Source organism: Hemicordylus capensis, chromosome 6 (assembly GCF_027244095.1).
Source record: "Hemicordylus capensis ecotype Gifberg chromosome 6, rHemCap1.1.pri, whole genome shotgun sequence".
Lineage (NCBI taxonomy): Eukaryota > Metazoa > Chordata > Lepidosauria > Squamata > Cordylidae > Hemicordylus > Hemicordylus capensis.
Window position 1 is genome coordinate 5,523,852 of NC_069662.1, and position 16,582 is coordinate 5,540,433.

General features: G+C 49.1%; 1 protein-coding gene across 1 annotated transcript in view; it reads left to right on the top strand.

The window, feature by feature from the left end:
- Window positions 1-9,556: 9,556 nt before the first annotated feature.
- The window catches only part of MMP14 (matrix metallopeptidase 14), a 28,814-nt gene continuing 21,788 nt past the window's right edge, over window positions 9,557-16,582 (top strand). Inside the window, exon 1 of the mRNA XM_053261426.1 lies at window positions 9,557-9,868. Within this exon, the coding sequence (XP_053117401.1) occupies window positions 9,764-9,868 (105 nt within the window). The 5' untranslated portion in view covers window positions 9,557-9,763. The remainder of the gene's footprint in view (window positions 9,869-16,582) is intronic.

The window sequence follows — 16,582 nt, forward strand, 5'->3', positions numbered from 1 at the left end:
TAACCACAGTCTGCCCCCATGGAGGCTGCACAGAGCTTAATGGGAACCTGGGCTCTTTAAAATCTGTGCCCCAGGGCTTTGGACTACTAGGGCATGCAGAGTAGTTATAAAGACAGTGTCTCATGTGCAGAGTGCACATCCATTTCCCACTCAACAATCACAGCCTATTCCCACACATCTGGGTTAGGAGGTCAACTTTCACATCACGCTTGAGCCCCAATGCCTCTGTGTTTAGAAATGGACCCCATGGGATATCAGAAGCTGTGGTTCTAGCCACCCACCCGCAAAATGCACAAGCACAAGTTCTGCAGAACTATCCAAAGACACAGCACTTAAGATCGTTTCAGACAGGCTAGCAGCTCTCCTCAAGATTCTTGAACTAATCTTCTGTACACATAACGAGGGTAGTTAAAGGGGGCTAAAAGAGCTGATTAATCCACCCTCCAATTTTGGGTACATGTTTACAGCAATTCTGATCCATGACAATGAAGTAAAGGGTTATATTCTTGTTATATATGGTGCAAGAAATGCTCCTCCTTTTATTTCTCTCTCTCTCTCTCTTTTTCCATTCTATGGAACTTGGATCTCTCCCTGTTGGTCTCCAGACGTGGTTCCTGGCGTTGACTTTTTGCTGATCCCAGATATTTTTGTAATGTTTCCCACTTCCTCCTTCCCCCTTCCCTGTGCCCTTTCTTTTCTTTTTTCTTTTCTTTTCTTCTCTTTTCTTTCCTTTTATTTCCTTTTGCTGGCTGGAATCCAGGTCTCCTGGATTCTCTGTGCAGGGGGAGCATTGCTCTAGTGATTGTACATAATAAATTATCTCTTCTGCTCATTGGAAGAAAGGATGCATGGTGGGGGTTGGGGCGGCGGCAGTACTGGATGTAACGAGCTGGGGAAGGGCGGTGATTGGGAGGATGATGAAGCAGGATCCCTGGGTTCCAGCAACTGATCTGGGAGTGCTGTGTGTGTTGTGTGTGTGTGTGGAGGTGTTATTGTGTTAGCATGGGGGAAGGGGAGGAAAGTTGGTTTCCAAGGTTTTTGGGAAGAGGTGGCATCTGGATCATATATCCTCTCTTTCCAGTCAGGGAGAAGGATGCAGGATACAAGGATCTCTCCCTTGCTTGTAATCTTGTGGGTTAGAGAAGGAAGAAATGGGAGAGAAGCCCCTGAGCGTTGTGTCCCCTTGCCCCAGTCTCTGATTTTTTGGCTGAAGTGGCCAAGAGGGCGGGCGGGGTGGGGGGTGGGAACTTACTCAGCAGAATTGGACACTGCTGAGTCAACTGGAGGAGCCCATGCCCCTAACCAGCAAGGGGGGGTCAAAAAGGAGACAGGAGTCGGGCAAAAACAGATGGGAAAATCTGCTGAGGACAGAGAGAGGGGGAAAGAAAGGGAAGCCCACATCCTTCCCAAATTAAATCAACATCCTTCACTGTTTTCTCCACCCCCCTCAATTTCTTCCTCATTTGCTCTTTCTTTTCTCTTTGAAGGTTGCTGGTTTTCAAACGCTGTGCCCAGGAATCACATGCAGGAGTTCCTCAGAGCTTTAGGAAGATAGGCAGCTGCCGTATACCGAGTCAGACCATTGGCCCATCTAATTCAATATTGTCTACACAGACTGGCAGCAACTTCTCCAAGGTTGCAGGCAGGAGTCTCTCCCAGCCGTATCTGGAGATACTGCCAGGGAGGGAACCTGGGACCTTCTGCATGCAAGCAGATGCTCTTCCACTGGGCTACGACTCCATCCCTTAAGGGGGATACCTTACAGTATTAACACATGTAGACTCCCATTCAGATGAAAACCAGGGCAGACCCTGCTGAGCAAAAGGGACAATTCATGCTTGCTACCTCAAGACCAGCTCTCCTCCTTAAGCTCTGTCAGTTGGCCTTTCACTGCTGACCTTCCGCTGTGGAGCGTAGCCATGCTAGGGTGGCACTGGGTCCCCTCCACTGCTTTCTGTTTGCTTTGCTGGCACTCTCCCTGACCTGGAAAGAGAAAGTGCCTCAGCCTCCTGAGACGGGCCTGTAGCTCGGTAGTAAGAGCATCTGCTTTGCAGAATGTTCCAGGTTCAATCCCTGGCAACATCTCCAAGTAGGGCTGGGAGAGACTCCTGCCTGAAACCTTGGAGAGCTGCTGCCAGTCAGTGTAGACACTACAGATGGACCAAGGGTCTAACTCAGGATAAGGCAGCTTCCTATGTTCTTGTCCTCCAGAATCTTGCAGCGGGTAGTGGCAAGCAGCAGGCAAATCAAACAGGAGTTCTCAACCTTTGTTCCCCAGACGTCATTGGACCATAGAGGTGCACCTAGGTAATTTTGGATCCTGGACCTAAAGGCCTCTGGAGGCCCCCAAATCAGTTAAGCAGTTCACAAGTTAGCCCACTTGCGCCTCAAAAATTTACGCATCCGCCATCTTGGATCGGTGTGGATGACATCATCACAAACTATGCCATTGAGGTGTCTGTGTGTGTCACTCACTGCAGCTGTACCCGATTTGGTTCATATAGGTTAGGCAGTCCACAAATTAGCCAGCTTGCGGCTCAGAAGTTCACGCGGCCGCCATCTTGAATTGGAGTGGATGACATCATCACACACTACACCTTTTGGGCATCCCTATGTGTCTCTACAGCTGTAGCAAATTTGGTTCCAATCGGTTAGGTAGTTCCAAAGTTAGCCCACTTGTGCCTCAAAAGTTTACGCGTCCGCCATCTTGGATCGGTGTGGATGACATCATCACAAACTATGCCCTTGAGGTGTCCATGTGTGTCACTCACTGCAACTGTACCTTATTTGGTTTAAATTAGACAGCCCACAAATTAGCTTGCTTGTGCCTCAGAGGTTCACATGGCCGCAGTGGCGTATCGGGGGGAAACGGCGCCCAGGGCAAGCTCTGGCCCTGAAATGGCGCCCCCCGCACCCCCCACCCCCCGGCCCCCACATACCTGTGCCGGCGGCACCCCAGGTGGCAGATCGCCGGCGGTGGCGGCGATTCGGCGTTGGCGGGCGGCGGCAGTGGCGGCGATTCAGCGGTGGCGGGCAGCGGCGGCGGGTCGCCCGCCGTCGTGCGGCGGTGGCTGGTGGCTGGCGGCGATGTAGCGGCCCGAGCGGCGGCGGATCGCCCACCGAGGAGTGCAGGCAGAGAGACGCCGAGGCCTGCCGTCTGGCCCGGTGTCGCTTTGTGCCTGCGCAGTTGGGAAGCGACGCTGGGCCAGATGGCAGGCCTCGGCGTTGCTCTGCCTGCACTCCTCGGCGGGCGCTCCGCCGCCGCTCAGGCTGCTACATCGCCGCCAGCCACCAGCCACTGCCGCCACCCGCCACCGCTGAATCGCCACTGCCCACCCGCCGCCACACTCAGCGGGCAATCCAGGGGGGGCGGGGGGATGCCACTTTTTGGCACCCCCCCACGTGACCCGCCGGGGTGGTGCCTGCCCCCCCATCGTTACGCCCCTGCATGGCCGCCATCTTGAATTGGAGTGGATGACATCATCACACACCACACCCTTTGGGCTTCCCTGTGTGTCCCTTCATAGGGGACACATAGCAAACTTGGTTGAAATCGTTAGGCGGTTCACAAGTTAGCCCACTTGTGCCTCAAAAGTTTATGCGTCTGCCATCTTGGAGCGGGGTGGATGATGTCATCACAAACTAAGCCGTTGAGGTGTCCCTGTGTGTCCCTGCAACTGTACCCGATTTGGTTCATATCGGTCCAGGCGTTGCAAAGTTGATAGTCAGGATGCATGGACTGACACATGGGGCACACACACAGAATGCTGGGTGATCTCATAAGCCTACTGGAAAGGTACATTTATGCACATTTATGCATTATATACATTTATGCAGGTACATGTATGCAAATGTGCATCAGCAGAAACATTTCAACATGCAACTTAACATATTCCCATCCCACATATTTCTCCCCCCCCCTCCCCCTCTGCCTCTGAAGCAGAGGTCATGGCTGGCTGCCCGCCACAGTGATGGCCAGCGCTAAGGCTGGCTCTCTGGCCATTGACAGGCTAAGGAGATTTGGAGGCCCCCAGGGGTGTGTGGAGGCCCTGAACTTTGGCCTGGAAGGCCAGGGGTCAAAGCGCCTCTGCCCATCATCCTCAGTCCAAATGGGTTGATGGGAGTTGTAGTTTAACCACATCACTGGAGAGCCAAGGCTGAGACCCCCCTGTTTTAAAGCATAGAGCTTTTGGGGGATACTCCTGTGCGCCACCTCTAAGCACAAAGCTGGGACTGCAGCCCCGTCCGGACTGGGTCTTGCTTTTACCACTGATCTAGGGCAATGTTCAGTTCAAAGTGTTATTTTAAGGGAATGATAAGGTGTTGCCAAAGTACACAGCAAGTGTACCTGGAAGGCCCCGCCCAGAAGTACAGTTAGCAAAGTCCTGCCCCGGGGCCAGCTCTATTTTGCTTAAGGAAGGAGGCTCTCTTGAAAAGGGCACAGGTCTCTTGGGATGAGATGTTGTCTGGTTTTGTTTTTATTTTGATTTGATCGCTTGTTTACTTTGTGTACATTACTGCCTTTTGCCAGTGCACTCAAAGAAGTGCACACTTTAAAACAATGGCTTACAATTAGGGCTGCCACATTCTGGCTTTCCAAATCCTGGTGCCTAATCTGCATATTATGTAAATTGGCTTGAAAGTAATTCTTGAGCAGAAGAGTGACTGCACGTTGTGTTCCATAACTCCGTTTCTACAACAGCTAGAGCTTTTCTATTCTTTTTTCCCTTTTTTTAAAATGAAAGCTCAAATCCAGGCAAAGCTGTGTGGGCTAAGCAATCTGGATGAGATGCTTACAATCCAGGTGAAACCCGGAATTTCGGGGGGCGTGGCAACTCTATTTACAATCTAATAGACAAAGGGAGAAGGGATGGAGAAGGAAAATGATCCAGATTCAGGGACTGTGGCCTGAACAGGAGGCTTCTCTGGGAAGGGAGGAGCCAGGAGGTATCTGGTCCTGTCAAGCTAAGGGGCAGGGAACCCCTAGGGCTGCCATAGTCTGGCTTTCCAAATCCAAGTACCTAATTTGCATATTATGTAAATAGGCTTTGACATAATTTCTGAGCAGAATAGTGACTGCACGTTTTGCTCTATAACTCTGCTTCTACAAGGGCTAGAGCTTAGCTTTATTATTATTTTTTAAATGAAAGCTGAAATCCTGGTGCATCTGGGTGGGCTAAGCAATCTGGGTGGGATGCTTAAAATCTGGGTGAGACACGGAATTTCGGGGGGCATGGCAACTCTAGGAACCCCTCGCTGCCTTACCTCTACCTATGAGGCAGCCAGGTGAAGCATGCATCCAAGAATCCTCAGAGACTCTTAGTAGGCACAGGAGAGGTCTTGCTGGCATCAGGAAAGCAGCTACTCAGGACGGCATTCTGGGCCCAGGCCTGCCTTGACACGACTGTTTCCATGCCTCCTCTTGGAGACTGGCTCCCACCTTCCCTTCAAGCCCTCCTCTGCAGTCTCAGTACTGTGTGGGGAGGGAGAACCCAGAAGTCCTGGCTCGAAGTCCCTTCCATGTACTCATTCCCTGACAAGGATGTTGTTAGGCACAGACCTAGGGGCTCGGGTCCATGTGCCCACTCTCCTAGAGGGCCCCATGATTTTCCTCAAGGGAAAAGAGGGCCACTTCTATATTTCCAGAATGGCTTGGCCTGAGTTCTGGTATTTGGGACAGATGTTGGACAGGTTAGAGGACTCTGTGTATTGAGTTTCAAGCAGATCAGTCAATTCATTGATTTTTAATGATTGATTTAAATTAAAAAAAAAACTTCCAAAAAAGTCATATAAGTGGCTTGTTTCAAGGCAGAAATTTGCTTTTTCTGTCTTTTCACCCCCTTTTACTCTTCTGGAATGGCTTGCCCTAGAGTTCTGAAATTGGTCTCAGATGTAGGACAGGTTAGCAGGACTCTGTGTATTGATTTTGAAGCAGATTGGTCAATGATTTTATTTTTTAATGATTTATTTAAAATAAACAAAAACTTCAAAAAAAGTCAGAGTCCTATAAGTGGCTTGTTTCAGAGCATAAAATTATATTTTAAAAAATGAACTGAAGCCCGCCCCACCCCTTTGTACCATCATTCTACCCCCCATGTGAAAGAATCTGCCCTTTTCCTTCATTAAAAAAGGTGCAACATACCCGCCCACCCCAACAACTCTTTACATTTCAGAATGGCTGGGCTTAGAGTTATGGAATTGGGCACATACGTAGTTCAGGACTCTGAGTATTTTTATTTCAAGGAAATTGGTCAATCCTGTGATTTCGTCAATCCCCTACTGCAGTAAAGCTGCCAGAAACAGTTATTTCTATCCATAGAGTACTTCACACCTAGTGAAAATGGAACTGTTATATCTGAATACACAAACTTTTTTTTAAACAAATGCCATGTGCTCAAGTTGGTTTGTGATCCAAAAGGTCTGCATGAGAACTGTTAAGCAAGTGGCATGTGTTGTGGTTTTAATTTTTTTTCCTTATGAAGGAAAGGAAAGTTGGTTTTGTGTTTGAACTATGGAACAAGGGACACGTGCTGTGTCCCAGTTAGTTTGTGAATGGTCAAGAAGCTGTGTGAATCCACTGGGGCTCGCATTGTCTTTTTATTTATTTTCATTTTCATTTTTGCAAATGCACTCTGATCCAGATCTGAGAGTTTGTGGTGAATGATCAAGAAGATGTAATCCTCTGGGGGTTGTGTAGTCTCCCCCGCCCTGCTCCCCAATGCACTCTGGCTCAGACTTGTGCCTTTCAGCATCTTCCTATATAGCTGCTGCCTGATATAGTAGCAGCGGGGATTTGAACCGGCAACCTTCTGCTTGTTAGTCAAGGGTTTCCTCACTGCTTATTTTGCAGGTCCCGCTGCAAGCTCATTAGGTCCAGGGTCCAAAATTACCTAGCTGAACCCTGTTTCCTGAGGTCACAAGACACTTGTGGAGTCCAAGACCACAGCATCTTTTAGCTGGAGAGGGGACCAAGGAACCATTAATCCGAGCACTCAGTGCTCAGTCTTGTTTTCACCACTGTACCTACTTCCTAAAATTGCTGAAAGGGCCTTTTGCATCAACCCCTTATTTTAGTCCCCTTCCTTTATGGTTTAATTTCAGCCCTCTTCAGACATTATGTTGTACCTGTGTTCAGATATCTGTGCACTCATAATGTTTTTGTGTGAATGATGGTACCTGCATTCATTTTAAATGTGAACCTGGTTTCAGGTCCCTCAAATGCAGGGTACAGATAGGAAGGGTACTGCTGCACCTGTGTTCAGCATAATGTTTGGATAACTGTACCTGCGTACAGATCTGTACCTGAGTGAACACTGTACACAGATTGTACAAGCGTTGATCAAAATGTGTGAATATGGCTTTAGTTCCTTCCTTCCTTCCTTCCTTCCTCCCTTCCATCCTTCCTTCCAATTGTTAGCCTAATTTCCAGTAGGCTTATGAGATCACCTGGCATTCCATGTGTGTGTCTGTCCATGTGTGTGTCCCCCTGTATCAACTTCGCAATGTCTGGACCAATACGAATCAAGTCGGGTACAGTTGTAGGGGCACATAGGGACACTGCAATGGTTTGTGATGATGTCATCTACCCCAGTTCAAGATGGCGGACACGTGAGCATTCGAGGTGCAATTGGGCTAACTTGTGTACCGCCTAACTGATTTGAACCAAATTTGCTACAGGTGTAGGGACACATAAGGACACCTCAAGGATGTAGTTTGTAATGATATCATCCACCCTGGTGCAAGATGGTGGATATGTGAACATTTGAGGTACAAGTGGGGACCGATTTGGACCAAATTTGGTACAAGTGTAGGGACACATAGGGACACCTGAAACACATAGTTTGTGATGATGTCATCCACCCCAATTCAAGATGGCGGACAAATGAACGTGAGAGGCACAGGTGGGCTAACTTGTGAACTGCCTAATGGATTTGGACCAAATTTAGTCCAGTTGTAGGGATAGTGAAAGGCAAGTAGGCAGACTATTTCTTTCTAGACCAACTTGGAATGAATGTATATGATATTTTACAAAGTGCAAGAGGACCTAGAGCAGTGTTTCTCAAACTTTTTGGAGTCAAGGACCGCTAAATTCTTCGTGCAGAGTTTCAAGGACCGCTACATTCTTCATGCGCAGTTTCCCGGACCAGCAGTTAGTAAAGGGGTTTCAAGTCTGTCTATCTGTCTGTCTGTCTATCTATCTATCAGACTTCTATACTGCCCAAAACTTGCATCTCTGGGCAGTTTAGAATGAAAATAATATAAGCATTAAAATAATTAAATTTGGAATCTTTTGCAAACATTGAATATTAGGGGTTCTTAACCTTGGGTCCCTCAGTTAAACTCCCATAACCCCCAACAACAATGGCATTTGGCCATTATGGCTCGGGATTATGGGAGTAGAAGTCCACCAACGTCTGGGTACCCAAGGTTGAGAACCCCTGAATCTAAAAGCCTGGGTGAACAAATTTGTCTCCAGTATGTCTGGAGTGGAGGTGCTTGTGATTACTCAATGGAGAGGGGATGCTGGGCCATTGGAAAAATTCAAAAGCTACATGGGGCCAATGGAAACAACATACAAGCAAGCCCTACTGATGCAAGAGGGAAACAGTGTTCCCTCTCAAGGCGCCTCGACCACAACAGGCAGCTGGGTTTCAATCAACCAACCTTTGGCTGCAAACAATGAGCATGCAAGAACCAGCAGCCCTTCAAGTGGCGCCCACTGCCATACTTTTTCCTCCATGCCCCCGCACCGCATACAGTTTGAAGCTGTAAAGATAGGGAATAAGATAGCTATAGGAAGATCTCAGCAGCACGTGGAGGCAAGGCACAAGAAGGGTCCCATGCCTCCGTGATACTCTTCCTCTTCCGTGCCATGTGCAAAATTGAGGAAGTGTGCCCCTTGATTTCAGGGGGGGGGGTTGACTCCCAGTCAGGGACCGGCACTCAACCCTTCGGGGACCGGCAGCGGTCCAGGGACCGGTGGTTGAGAAACACTGACCTAGAGCCCTTGAGAGCTCACCAGTTAGCTCAGTTGGTTAGGGTGTAATCTCAAGCTCGCGTGTGTGATCCCCGGGGTGGGCCTGGAGTATTTTGTGGCTTGAGACCCTAGCTCAGTGGCAGAGCATCTGAAGGTTCTGCAGTTCAATCCCTGGCATCTCCAGGGAGGGCGGAGGAGAAGAAGAAGAAGAAGAAGAAGAAGAAAACCTCCCTGAAGCTCTGGAGAGCCGCCTGCTGCCAGTCAGAGTAGACACTACTGAGCTAGATGGAGCTGGTCTGACTCGGTAGACAGCAGCGTCCTGTGTTCATTTACCATCTAAAATTTGCCATGCGAGATAAGAGCGGGAAAGACGTGGAAAGAAGTATGCATTTATTTCAGCTGGATGGACTCAAGCTTCTTTGCAGGAGGAGATTATACCCACGATCAGCTAGTCCCGCGCCCGCTCCTTCCCCCTCTGTTCTCCTTCTCCCCCCCCCACTCTTTCCCCTCCTCCAGGGGCGCCTCCTCCTCCCTGCTGCCCCTCCCTCTCCGCGAGGCCTGGCCTTCTCCCCCCCACCCCCTTCCTCCTCCCGCAATTGCAGCCTGCACACGTCTTCGGGGCGGGAGAGGCAGGGAAGGAAGAACCGCGCGAGGACAGAGGGAGCGAGCTGGAAATACGATCCCAGCAGCAACTTTTCCACCAGCAACAAGGCTGAGTGAGTGGAAGCGCCGCCGCCGCCGCCGCCGCCGAGACCCATAGTTGGGGGGCAACCAGGAGGCAAGAAGATGTGTCCGTGGCCCGCACTCCTCCGGCTGCTGCCCATCATCACCGTGGCACTGAGCGCCCTCCCGCAGCCCGGCTCCACCACCACCTCCCAGTTCAGCCCTGAGGTTAGTGGCCAGCAGCCCGCCGGGGCCAATGCCAGCCAGCGGCACGTCTTCGCTTGCCAGATTTCAGCTGGCCTCTTTGCTCCTTGCTCAGGAGCTTGAGCTGCTCCTCTGTGCCTCCCCTCGCTCGCATCCCTCCTTCCCCTGGCTTGCTGCCCTCTGCCTTTCCGGGCTCCTTCGCTTCCCTGGCTCCTCCATCCTCTCACTTGCCAGCCTCTGCACCCCTTCCTGGTTGCCCCTCATTGATCTTCCACTTCGCGTCTTCCTGGGCTTCCAAGCCCGCTCACCAGATGTCTTTCCTGCATGGCTTCACCTCTGCTCGCCGACTTTCCCACTTGCTTGAGCTCTCTCCCTGCTTTCTCCTTCTCTCCCATCTGTCCTTCTCCTTGGCTATTTTCTTTCCCCCCTCACCTATACCCTGCCTTCTGTACTCCTCTGCCGACCCAGCTTTCTCATCCCCGTTCGGTGAATAGTTTTGCTCCTCTTTCCATTCTCCTGCCTTTCTCTGAGCTCTGCTGCAACCATTGAGTGATTTTTCTTGTTTCCACTGATCTACTGGAGAGATTGCTCTGTCCTCTTTCCCCCCACCTCTCTTTCATGTATCTTCTACCACTTTATCCTTTCTCTTGGCCTCTGCCACAGAATTCGTTACTGCAGAATTTTTGGGGTTGTGTCCCGACATTAGCCTTTGATTCCATCACTGATGATTCCTCTGCTTCTTCTCTTTCCTTTTCTCACATTCCTTCCTTCCTATCCACATATTTCTTCACATGCAAGCTCTCTCCCACAGCAGTTGCACTGAATATGATTTAGAAAACTTCATCCATTCTCCCCACCTCCAGCAGGGCTGAGCACGTTCTGACTTTTCCTTCCTGCTTCTCCCTTCTGCCAAAGTTTTGCTTCTATTCCTTTATTCACATTCCTTCTCCATCTGCTCTTTCCATTTACTCTTCCTTTGCTTTTGCTTTTACTATCCTTTGTTTCCCCCCTTCTTTTCTTGGATGTGTTCTGCAGCTGGACAGAGAGATGGTGCTTTCTATGCCAAGGCATTTTCTGTTCCATTTGGGTTTTTTTTTGCCAAACTTCCCTATTCCCTCAATCGCTTGTACTTGCGTGCTCCAATTTTAAACGGGCCGGTCCCTCTGAATCTGCCTGCTCTTTCTTGATTTTATCTTTCAGTTGCTCATCACCTTTTATTTTAATTTCACCTCCTAAGAATGGATTAGACGGCTGGAGGGTTCAACCCTAGCCAACACTTCTCACTCGTTTATCAGTGGATTTCATTTTCTTTTTCTGCTTTTATTCTTTCACTCATCCTGCTTTTCTTTCCTGGAGCCTTTTTCTCACAACTCTCCCCCAACATGGATGAAAATCCTGCATTCCTACTCAGGTCTTCTCTTACTCTTTGTCTTATTTTAACTTCTATATGGACTTACTGTATTGTTCCTTCTATTATTTTGCTCTGCTCATAATTCAAGTAATGGTAAGTCACCATCCATTCTCCTTAACCCCTTTTTCATTCCCAACATGTAGTCTCTTCCCTCTTCCAACTGGTATCTTTCCTTTGCCCTCTTCCTTTCACCATCTTTGTCGAAGCCCTCTTTCTTCTAAACCCTTTGTCACATAGAGAGTTTCTCTGTCTCTCATTTGTGTCTGTCTTTTAGTCACATCTGTCTGTCTTAATACCCGCTTACTTGCCTGTTTCTGGAGACAGATGATCATTTCTGAGAAAATTGCACAAAGTTTGAATGAGGGATTGATGCTTGTGGTGTGTATACTAATCCTACTTTTGCTTCTGGTCAGTTTGTGCATGTTTTCTGTGTTTCAAAAACCTGCAAAACCTATTTGGCCAGAAGTGATAGTGGGATAAGGGGGAAAGGTGTGGATGACCCCGGCAAGCAAAGTCTCTCTCAAACCGTTCTCCCTATTAAAAAAGGCTTTTAGTTGGTCTCCAGCCTGCCTGTCTTTCTGTCTACCATCCATCCCTTTCTGTCTGTCTAGCATCCAGACGCATCTCTTTCTTTGTATTATCCTTCTGTCATCCAGCCTCAACGATCGATCCCTGACTACCATTCTCTTGTCTATATCGCTTTCCATGTAGCCATACATATTTCTGGCCCCCCATCCATCTTTCCTCCCATCTGATCATGCTGCTCCAGTTACGCAATCATTCCTTGAAGGACAAAAACAAAACCAGCCCGATCTCCTTCCAGCTTTTCCCTGGCTCTGAGCAATGGGGTGTCTGTTATTGTTACTGCCTCTCTCTCTCTCTCTCTCTCTCTTTCTTCTTCCCGCTTTTCATATCCTGTCCAAGAATTTCACCTCTTGCGACTGTGGAAACTGTTGCAGCAGCAAAGGAGTGCAAAGCAGGGAAAGTGGCTTGGATATATTTGTTTAGGGAAGAATCCGAATCAATACTGCAAAGTTTGGGAGGAACAAAGAAATCTGCTGCATGGTGGGTGGCCGGTAGGAACAACCTCCAAAAGGTCTATGGATCAGCGAGGACAAGGGCGGACAAGGGCGAGAGACAAGTGGTGGCTGCAGCAGCGGTGATGGACACATCTGTTGGGGAGGCAAAGGACATACTGGAAGGATGTATTTCCTGCCTCGTAACCTAATTTCTGTGAGAGTTTTGGGAGGAAGAACAAATGTGGGCTAAGAAACAACGGGAGGCAGCATGCAGGGAAGGACTCTGGCAGGAAAAGGGCAGCTTTTCATGTGGGTGTTCCCAGTAAATTGGGAAAAGGAGGAAACGGTCCTGGAATAGAAAAGCAGAACAGTTGAGGGAAATGGCTGGCCCAAGTCTGAAATGTGGGGTGGCGGCAGCAGCAGCAGCAGCTTTAACTTTGGCCAAGCAAGGTCCAGAAAGAATGGCTTGAATGAGTGAAGGTTAAGCGAATGCCAGGAATGAGGATGTGGGAGAAGAGACAAAAGAGGGCCTTGTCTGAACCCTCAAGGCCAGCCATTCAGACAAGACGAGGGCCTCGGGAATGCACTCTAGGAAGGCTTTGGCCTAGGGCGAAACACGAGGAGGAGGGCAGGACGGTCACCATAGCCGGGCTGCGTGGGCAGCGGGTTGTTTGTGTCTCCTTCTCTTCCAACGGGTATTTTTGGGACCTCAAGGATGAGGCATGGTCCCTTTTTTTAGAGATTGCTCTAAGCAGAGAAGGGACCCAGAGGGGTGGGATGGGAGAGAGGAAGAGCAAGAGAGAGCGAGAGCGGAAAAAAGCGGGGGCATGTAGGCCTTTTTTTATACCCAACGTTGGCGAGAACAGGGCAAGGAAAGATTGAGAGAAAGAGAAGAAAGAAGGCGGCGAGGAAGGGATTGGCCATGCCCAGGGCTGTGGAAACTGGGTGGGGGTGCCGTCCGTGCAGGTTGCCTGGGGTGGCCACCCTGAGAATCTCCAGCTGTTGTCAGACTACAAATCCCATCGCCCCCGACAAAATTTAATAATCCAGCAACAGCTGGGGAGGGGGCGCTCAGGTCGGCCACCCTTGCCCTCAGGGCATGTTTGTTTTGAAAGAAGACTGTATGTGCAGAGTTTGAAATACCTCTTGTACAATCTCCAGCTTCTGTAAATGAAGGGTTAGGCTCTTGCGCTCCACCTTAAAATCACTGCCCCTTCTGCTCGCCTCTTTGACTCTGGGAAAGAAGAAAATGGGGCAGGAGGAAATAAATCAGGAGAAGGCGGAAGAGAGTTCAGGGCACCCCTGTTGATCTTTTCTAAAAGCTGTTTTGATCATGGTGTGCTGCTGTTAATAGGGAATGAGCAAGTGGGTAGCTTTGGTTTATTAAACGGCTGGTTGTTTCACGCTTATTTCAGCATCTCAACAAGTATACTGAGGCTTTGGCACTGTGGACATGTATTGCATTCAATTGTGTGATTAATTGATTAAAAGGCATGTGATTAATCAATCACATTAAACAAAACAAAACAAAACAAAACACCAGTCTCTAACAATTATAAATAAAACTTGCAAGGAGAGGGGTGGCAGATATATTGTAGCAGGCACCATGTGGAAAGCCAAAGCCAGAAAGTGCCCAGTGTAGCTCTTCCAGTGACTTCTGGGGATGGGCCCAGAGCTCAGTAGAAGACATCAGCTCTGCATGCAGAAGGTCCCAGGTTCACTTCCTGGGATCTCCTGTCTGAAACCCCAGAGAACTGCTGCCAGCCAGTGTAGACAATACTGAGCTACCAGTATTGGTCTGACTCAGTCTGCAGCAGCTTCCGAGGCACCTAGTGTGGTGTAGTGATTAGAGTGTAGGACTGGGGAGACCCAAGTACAAATCACCGTTCAGCCGTGAAACTCACCGCCTAACCTACCACACAGGGTTGTTGCGAGGATAAACATAACCTTTTTTGCCACTTTGGGCTCCTCGGAGAATTTGCTGGATATACATGTAAAAAATAAATATGAAAAGAGCCCCTCTGGATCAGAGGAAGGGGCTATCTAGTCCAGCATCCTCCTCCCAACAGAGGTCAGACAGATGCAGGATATGAAAGCACAGCTGTCTTCCGCAGTTTGCTCCCCAGCAACTGGCCTACTATCTGTGAACCTGGAGGTTTCATTTAGCGATCCCTGCTAATAGCCCTTTATAGATGTAGTCACCATGAATGTGTCCAGTCCCTTTTTAAGGTTATCCAAGTGATTGACTATTACCACACTGCGTGGCAGTGGATTTCACAAGTGAATTATGTTGTGTGTGAAGAAATACTTCCTCTGTCTGCCCTTGCCAGTATGTTTCATGGGATGACTGTGAGGTCTAGAGTTATGGAGAGAGGGAGAAACACTGCTCTCTGCCGCTAAATGGAACCTCCTTAGGCTGAGGCACTATACCAGTAGCAAACATGAGAGAAAAACAACTGCAGAAGGCGGTCAAACAGGAGCAGAAGGCTGTCAGATATATCTTTGCTTGTGATCTTCCCAGCGAGAAGACAGCAAGAGGCAGAGAGAAGACAGCCCAGCCTCTGGCTGTCCTCTCTCAGGAGCAGAACACTAGGCTGAGGTCCGATGAACTGATCTTAAGCCAATCAAAGCTTAAGATGGGGCAGTGTTGTTTTTGTTTGCAAATCCTTTGATCACAAGGGGTTAACCCTGCTCCGTTTCCAGCTCTCCAGATCTGGAAATGAGCACTGCCTTGTTACCTGGGTTTTGGCCTCTGCAACACCCCCTTTGAATCACCTGATGTTACGTAAGGAGAGATATATCATGAGCCTCCATTCTGAACCACAATCCCTCCCGGCCCTTCCCTCCGCCTCCTCCACCCTCAGAGCTGCCCCGCTTTACAAAGCAGCTCAATCCAGCCCCACCAAAGCAGGGGCCTCCCCCCCCACCGCAACCCCCTGTCTGCAACACAAAGGCTTAGGTGAAGTCTATGGGCTAGGTAGGAGCTGAAGATGGATGATGCATGACAGCCAATCTCGAAGGAGCCTTAGTCAGTTTCACCCCCAGGGCCTTGCTCAGGGTCCTCACCCGGCCCGGAAATGGCTTCCGACAGAGTGATTCACTCCAGAGATCAAGAGAATGGGGGAGAATTGAGACAGCCACCAGCCAGGCCTGGGTGCCTCGGAAGGGGCTGACGCACAGGGAGAGAGGGAACAGAATGTGCCAATGCTAGGGTCTCAGGAAGAAATCCTAATGAACTAAAATGCCTGATCTGGTCTATTTCTCTGGCCTGGTGGGAATGGATAGACAGATAGAGATGGAGGTGCAGGACGGAAAATGATAAGAGCCCTCTTCTGAGGCCACATGGTCTGTGACTGCAAGTGTCTGTACTCCTCTGCATGTTTTTGTGTGAATGGCTGTTGCAGGCATTTATTTTAAAAGTGAAAACTGGGTACAGGCCCCCACAAATGCAGGGTACACACAGATCGTGCGCTTGCATTGGTGCTATGGTGCTTGCATTGAACGTAATATGTGCATAACCGTACAGACGTACACTGTACGTCGGTTGTATGTGCATTGAAGATAATGTGTGGAGAGGGCTAGGGTGTGTGGAAATTCTATCTATCTATCTATCTATCTATCTATCTATCTATCTATCTATCTATCTATCTATCTATCTATCTATCTGATTTAAATATCTATTCCCTGCCTCCAAGAATCTCAGAGTAGCATTCATTTTATCTCCACAACAACCCTGTGAGGTAGCTTATTTTTTGCAAGAGAGGGACTGGCCTTAAGTGTGCCTTCGTGTGCCATTGGGCCTGATCCTCTCCAGCTAGATTGAGGCATACGTTCTTACACCGCAAAAGGATTAGTTAGAATGTGTTGATGTAAGAACTGCAACCCTTAGGGAGCTCACCTGTGGTGCTTCCGCTTGAGTCTCTGTTCTGGGCATCTCGGAGGAAAGAAAATGAGGCAGGATAGGTGCATGAGATAGACTGGATATCTGGAGATGGACCAATGTAGCTAATGTGGATGGATAGGCGTGTGTGTGGGTGGATGGATGAATATTATTATTTTTACATTTATATCCCGCTGTTCCTCCAAGGAGCCCAGAGCGGTGTACTACATACTTGAATTTCTCTTTCACAACAACTGTGTGAAGTAGGCTAGGCTGAGAGAGAAGTGACTGGCCCAGAGTCACCCAGCTAGTTTTTTATGGCTGAATGGGGATTTGAACCCGGGTCTCCCCGGTCCTAGTCTAGCACTCTAGCCACTACACCACGCTGGCTCTCTAATAGTTAATAGTTAATGGGTGTAGAGGATAGT